We start from the raw sequence: 7,500 nt of genomic DNA on the forward strand, positions 1-7,500 counted from the left end.
ATCTGTTCACACCCACACTCACACCGCTAAACACAAACACACACACACACCGATCAACACACACACAAACTCCTAGGACCGTCCTCGTTCGCGGGACAGCCGCTCCACGATGGGTGGGGCAGTGGACACTTTGGGTCGCCCGGTCATCTACAACACATCCCGACGAGGCCGTGAGTCACGGATGAGCCGAGACCTGGAGAGGGAGCGGGAGAGAGAAGATAACCGGCACCGCGTGGAGTCCTACGTGAGAAACAGCAGCGCCTCTCTGGTGAGAATCAGAACCAGAACCATTAGAACTATCTGAGTCAGAATCCAATTAGAAATCATCAGAGTCAGAATCCAATTAGAATCATCAGAGCTCAGAATCCCATTAGAATCATCAGAGCTCAGAATCCCATTAGAAATCATCAGTCAGAATCCAATTAGAACCATCAGAGTCAGAATCCAATTAGAACCATCAGAGTCAGAATCCAATTAGAATCAGAATCACCTTTATTGTCCATTACATGATATGACACAGATAGATTATGATAGTTTAATATAGAATATACCTCACACTGAGCAGCTTTACACTGAGTAAGTTCCTCCTGGGTCCAGACACACATAACAGGGTTAAGGAGAGTAGAGAGAAGAGAGAGGGAGAGAACAAATGTGTGTTGCTTGTGCGTGAGAGAGAGATGGGTAGCAAGGTTAGTACTTCACACCAGGGCGTGACAGCGAGATTGAGAGAAAGCAGGAGAGTGTGTCAGAGATGAAGAATGTGTGTGTGGGAGCACACAGTGGAGAGCAGGGTTAGTCATCTTGTATTTTATTTATTAGGGTTATGTTATAAGTTATGTGAAATGGAAAGCAAATCAATCACATCAAAATCTTGTGTAGAGCCCCCACATTACAGACCATTATTATATGGCCCTTCAGAACATTCCAAAAAGTACCGTTGATTTGAATGGGCCATCCCAACGTTCGCCGGTGAATATTTCCTGATGTTCACCACTGCGAAAAGATATTGACCGCTGTCATTGGCAACGGGTTTTTTGCTTCTAATTCACATCTTTCATATCAATCCGCAAGAAGTCCGGTCATTTAGCGTAACAGACTCATTGTAATTTGAACTCAACAAGTAATGGGTTGCTACGCGACACCTGAAACTTCAACGTTCTATTTGCTTGAACAATTTATTTCTTAGCAGAGTGCTGTTCGCCCCATCATTATCCTAAATGCATACAGTACATAACAGTAAGCCATAGTGAAACCTTAACAGTCTGCCCTCGTCACCAGAGATAGTATATCACCCATACAGTGTGAATGTTAGTCAAGTCAAGTCTTTTATTGTCAGATACACAGAACAACAGTCGGACTGGGCACTGAAATTCTTAGGACAGGGCACCATACCACACTACCATTACATAACAAGACATAACATAACATATAAGTACTCCTACATGATCTAACATAACTTAACAATCAGTACTGAACATAAGATATACATATGAAAAGACAAAGTAGTAGACCTACTAGATAAACAATAAATATACAATATAGATACTAAACATAAATACACATACTAAACGGATACTAAACAGATACACAAACCTACATGAACCTACATACTGAACATATAATACACATAATAACCTGAACTAACATGGGACCTATACTAACCATGGAACACAGAGACATAGACACTTGTGGGTGGTGCAATATTGCAAGTGTAGTGCCAACAGCAGTTAAAGTGAGCCTGTGTAAAGTAAAGTGGGGAGTGTAAAGTGATGAGAGTGCATTATTGTCCATTTAGGAGTCTGATGGCCTTAGGATAGAAACTGTTCTCCAGTCTACGGGTGCGAGACCGGATACTTCGGAACCGCCTACCAGAAGGCAGCATGGTGAACAGTCTGAGGGATGGGTGATAACAGTCTTTTAGGATCCTGCCAGCTCTTCGGAGGCATCTTGTGTGGTAGATGTCCCGAAGGGATTGGAGTTTCCTGCCGATGATGAACTCAGAGGATCTGACCACACTGCGTAGGGCCTTACGGTCCATGGCTGTGCAGCTCCCGAACCACACTGAGATGCTACCAGTCAGGATGCTTTCTATTGTGCATCTGTAGAAATTGGTGAGGATGACTGGATTCATGCCAAACTTCCTGAGTCTCCTCAGGAAGAAGAGGCTTTCTGGGCAGCTTTGACCACCTTATCATTGTGGGCTGACCAGGTGAGATCATTGCTGATGTTGACCCCGAGGAACTTGAAGCAGCTGACCTTTTCCACTTAAGATCCGTTGATGTGAAGGGGTGTATGCTCCAACCCCTGCTGTCTCCTAAAGTCCACAATCATCTCCTTAGTTTAACTGATGTTGAGAGAGAGGTTATTTTCCCGACACCAAGTTGTTAGCGTGTCAACCTCCTCTCTGTAGGCTGACTCGTCATTGCTAGCGATGAGGCCTACGATGGTTGTGTCATCAGCAAACTTCACGATGAGGTTGGAAATGTTTGGAATTGTGTAAGCTAAGATAGGAGGCAGGACACTCATGCCACACACAAACATGCCACACACACAAACATGCCACACACACAAACATGCCACACACAAACATGCCACACACACATGCCACACACACACACACACGCCACACACACACACACATACACAAACATGCCACACACACACACACACACACACACACACACACACACACACATGCACTCCACACACACACTCATGCCACAGGAACTTGTATCACTGTTGTGACCGTCTAACACTTATTTGTGTTCTGTCTGATTGATCTGTCCCTTGGGTGATCAAAAACAGTTCCACCCTCCGCTGCACCCCTCTCCTACTGTGATGGACCAGACTGCTGAGATAGTTAAGCCTGGGAACGGCACCGCCATTCCAACACTAGAGGGGAGGATTCGCTCGGCAGGCAGCACCCTCGGCAGGAACCAGGCTGCCTCTACGCTCGTCTCAATGTACCCTCCGCTGACCGACGAGGAAGAGGAAGAGGAGGAGGAGGAGCGAGTGAGATGCCTGGGGCTCGAGGAGGAGGATGAGTCGGACTTCCTGCAGGTTACCAACACTAACGGACTTGAGCACCACAGTAGTGAGACCAACAGCTCTCAGATGTCCGATACGCTGTCCATCCCGTACGGGCAGAGCAACGGGTCGCTCAGAATCAAGACCCAGCCCAACGGGTCTCTGCTGCCCCCGCCCATGCCTCTCCTGCAGAAGGCGCATGTCGTCTAGAGGGGAGCCCCCCTTGCTGGAGTTTTGGGGTGCAGGGTGTTTTTTGGGTCATGCCTCTCACCTTTACCCCTTAGCCAGTCCTGAAATTCGGAACCATCTTATTGTCGAACAGGTTAACTTATTTTTTTTTATCAATTTTTATTTTTTATTGAGTGAAAGGACACAGATCGTCATTCCCAGTCTCTGTCTAAACAAATACGTCACGGCCTACTGTGTATCAGATACTTTCTCTTGATCCTGGAGTACAGCTGCAAGGGTTGAGCTACGGGAAGACTGGGTCACAGTCATTTGGGAGGGAGATGGAGTGAGTTACTCCATGAAACAAAGACCAGCACACACTACAAGCAGATGTCCTCTCACCATATGGAACGCTAAGGCTAACGCTAAAGCTCGTCCATTGTCAGATCTCCAGGATTCCGTTTCCTCAGACAAATACTCTGACCACGGATCACAGCTGGGCGGCCTTACAAGATAAGTGGAGAAAAGAATATTAGTGTTTACATGAGACGGAAAGAAAGAATGTCAAAAAATGACGGCACAAATGAATGTTTGCCATAAAAAGACCAGAAGGAAGGAAGCAAGAAATACCAGGTTGGGTGCCATCTTTTGCCATGACAACCTAAGAGGCTGAGAGAGTGCACTCACCCCCAGACCCGCATGCTCCACAATATGTTCCGTTGGAACCCCCCCACACACACACACATACACAATGCCCACCACACACACCCGCGCCCCCACCTCACAGAAAAGTGCACTTGTTTGATGCACTTGACTCATCTATCACATTTATTTCCCCTCATATATCTCCATCCTGTTTGGACGCAGGTGTCTCAGGGCAGAACTCTGACCAACTTCACACAGACTGTCTGGCAGAGTAAGACTGTTGCATGTTTTCTATCCAAAGGGAGAAAATGGTTTGGTTAACCAAGTGTTAAAATGTCTTTGCCACTCTATACACTTGCGATGAGAGACAAATATATGAAATCACCTTTATATGCGGACATCTGCGAGACACATGCCCCCTCTCTGGTTTATATGGAGAGACATCTGAGAGACACGTCTCCTGTCTGGTTTATATGTGGACATCTGGGGGCATGTGTTGATGCTACACTAAGCCTCAGGGCAATGTACAGCCGTGGTGGGCTGTAAAGAAATCCTTTATAATCTCTTGTATGTTATATTACTAATATAAGTGAGTGAGGTTCTAGTGTGTGAGTGCGGGTAGGATGTGGGTATAGAAAAAAAAGCCTGTCACTTCAGGTTTAGTGGCAGTGCTCAGTGTTACGTTAGTGTGTATAACACACAGCTGTCCCACTCTGGGAGAGTGGTCCAAGTGTGTGTGAGAGTGTATTGTCCAAGTGTGTGTGAGAGTGTATTGTCCGAGTGTGTGTCGGAGGGTATAGTCCGAGTGTGTGTGGAGTTTATAGTCCGAGTGTGTGTCGGAGGGTATAGTCCGAGTGTGTGTGGAGTTTATAGTGTGTCTAATGTGAACTGCCGTAATAATAATTTGCTCAATGTGCTACTGAGTATTACGTTACATTTTTCTTTGTACTCATTTGAATGTATGTTTTAGAATTTAATTTTATATTGCTCAAAGCAGGGTGGTGTATATATTCTCTATGACTAATATGTACATATGTATGCAAATATGCCGCTGCACTGTGTTGGACTTATATATCAGTGCCAAGTCAGTCTTTCTGAGGTTGGACTGAGATGGATTTGAATGGCATAGAGAAAGAAAATTATACAGACTATGTGAAACAGATATTCATTGTTTGGGAAGAGCCTTGGGAAATTGGGATCACTGTATTAAAAGTGTCTGAGATGACCTTGACTTGTCCTCTGTCTCCAAACCTACCTGATGCCTGGCTGTACAGCACTCACTTGTATTCACTGATAACACCTGGGCTCTTCTTTACCCTTCCCTCTCTCTAAATAGCACACATCTCTCTTATTCATTTCCCTTCCTCCTCTCCTCTCTCTCTGTTTCATTATACACTTTCTCCTTTGATCTCTCTCTCTCCATCTAGTATCTGTCCATCTTTGGTTAGGTTCTTTCATTCTTCTTTCTAAAGTTGTCCCCCCCCCCCCCTCTCTCTCTCTCTCTCTCTCTTCCTCCCAGTGTAAATATAAATGTTTTTTTTTTTCTTCTGAATTTTAGATGAATATATTTTTTGCTAGTTCATGTCTCTCTCTCAAAGCTAAGGTTCTCTATTCATCCCTATACCGATCAACAAACTTGGACACTCTAAGGTCGAGGCGCCCCAAACTCTGTTATCAGAAAATGGAAAATCTGACCAAGCCTGTCCTCAGAGTGTGACCGACCATCTGATGCATATTACTCACTTTGTTGGAGGTGGAGGTAACATCAGCCAGTCATAGGCAGGTAAACAAATCAGAGTACGTCTGAAAATCCTGCCCAAAAAATACCTGGGTCTCCATCCAACTCATTCGCATTATTTTAGGTGCATTTGTGAAACCTTGGCTAAGTCAAGACTTGTGCATTCCTACCTAATACACGTCAGGCAATCTAAAAATGGACACTCCTCTAATCAACGGAGGAGTTGTGAACAGCTGTGGGCTCAAAAATGTAGCTTAAACACGTAATAACTGGAAACTCCATTACTACAGTGATGTATCTAAAACCTATCCACGCTTGACTGACTGCTGAAACTCCGATGGCAGTTCATGTGAGTGTGTGTGTGTGTGTGTGTGTGTGTGTGTGCGCAAACCCCTGGCAGTGGCACCTGATTGGTCCTCCTGAAGACCGCTTGCCTTGGCAGCCCGAGGAGCCGGGTGCAGTTCTACGTCTGAACCACAGGTGGCAGTGTGTGTACCTCTATTGTCCATTAATCGATGGGCGTGTGTGTGAGGGATGAAAATGTCTGCATTTGCAGAGTTAATGAGGAGGCCTAAATAATGGTTAGGTGCGTGGTTCATCTGTTTGTTGTCATGGTAAGAGTGTGATCATCTGAAAGGAGTACATCACTACATATGTGTTCCTGCGTATGGAGTACAGCATATTTATCAGTAGGGGTTAAGTGGGGGTCCCAGCATTAAGATAATGCGTAGCTTGTTCGCAATGATTTAGGACTTATTAAATGTCAAACTCAAACTCATTAACTGTTGTTCTTGCCTCCGCTAAGACGTTTAGACGTTACCATTTTTTTAGGGGGTTCTAGCCTATGTCTGTCTGTCTGTCAGCAGGATTAGGCTACACTACCATACCGCTTTTCATGAAACTTGGTGGAATGTTGAAGCATGTTGAACCCATAATTAAACATAGGAGCGCATAATTTCAAGGGGCTGATCGAGGATTGTATTTTTCCCACTTTGTAACTGTGACTCATATTAAAATATCCCACATAACATTGCGAGATAGGGCATTTGCCTTGGCTTGTAGTTTAAAGGACCAGTAAGAGTGACGCTAAAAGTGAACAGGAGTTTGTGTTTAAGCCCGTAAAATAGGATAGGATTACCTGCTGCACAAACAGCATAGACAACACAAAACATGTCCTGACACTCGTGGATTCGCGTTAGCTATCATCTGGTTAAAGGTGTGACCAACGTTTTGCATGAAACCCACAGTGGCGTTCAGTTAGTCAGCTTCCTCAAACACCACCATACAGTTTATGGTGCAGCAAAATAAACCAGGCAAGAGGCAACCAATAAAATAAACCAGGCAACCAAACACACCCGTTCGCTCTCTACGCCCCGTGCCCGTATGGGTCTTTCTTCCCTGTGTACAGATGTTCTTCATCAAACCGTGGCGCGGGTACAGCTGCGGTGGGTTTTCTCTGCAGCTCAGTCTGTTTTTTTCTTTCTACTCGAAACCATGCAGCGACGCTACGCATAGGAGCCTCCTACAGGCGGGACCGTACGATTGTGTGCGGATTGCTGTGCTGTGTAGTCTGGTGTGTGTGTCACTGCAGCGGTTGTGAGGAACGTACTCTTTGACTTCGGCGACTGGGACCAGAACGCACTGCCCTTTCGCGCCGTTCACTTTGAGTGTAACTCTTGCAGAAGTGACCACTTGTCTAAACGTCAACCTCGTGTTGATTTTGTTCCACGTGAATGTGGATTTTGACCGAGCTGTTCTCACTGCGATGGACGCTGGTTTCATGACACTTGTGGCGCGTGTTAACGTGAAGAAGCTTTGGTTCTAAAGCATAGGACTGCAGGGGCTGCCTGTCACACCATCACTCGGACAGCCTGCGACTCATTCTCGTGTCCAAATCCTCATCCACACGCTGGCTGTCGCTG

At 45.6% G+C, this 7,500-nt stretch overlaps 1 protein-coding gene across 1 annotated transcript in view; it reads left to right on the forward strand.

Annotated features, from left to right (window-relative positions):
* Positions 1–3,237, forward strand: part of nectin4a (nectin cell adhesion molecule 4a) — a gene marked incomplete at its 3' end in the record, with an annotated part of 23,193 nt that extends 19,956 nt beyond the window's left edge. The window contains exons 10-11 of the mRNA XM_080860142.1: positions 77–268; positions 2,806–3,237. Of these exons, the coding sequence (XP_080716268.1) occupies positions 77–268; positions 2,806–3,237 (624 nt within the window). The remainder of the gene's footprint in view (positions 1–76; positions 269–2,805) is intronic.
* Between the last annotated feature and the right edge of the window lie 4,263 nt (positions 3,238–7,500).

This window comes from Sprattus sprattus (assembly GCF_963457725.1).
Source record: "Sprattus sprattus genome assembly, chromosome: 21".
NCBI lineage: Eukaryota > Metazoa > Chordata > Actinopteri > Clupeiformes > Clupeidae > Sprattus > Sprattus sprattus.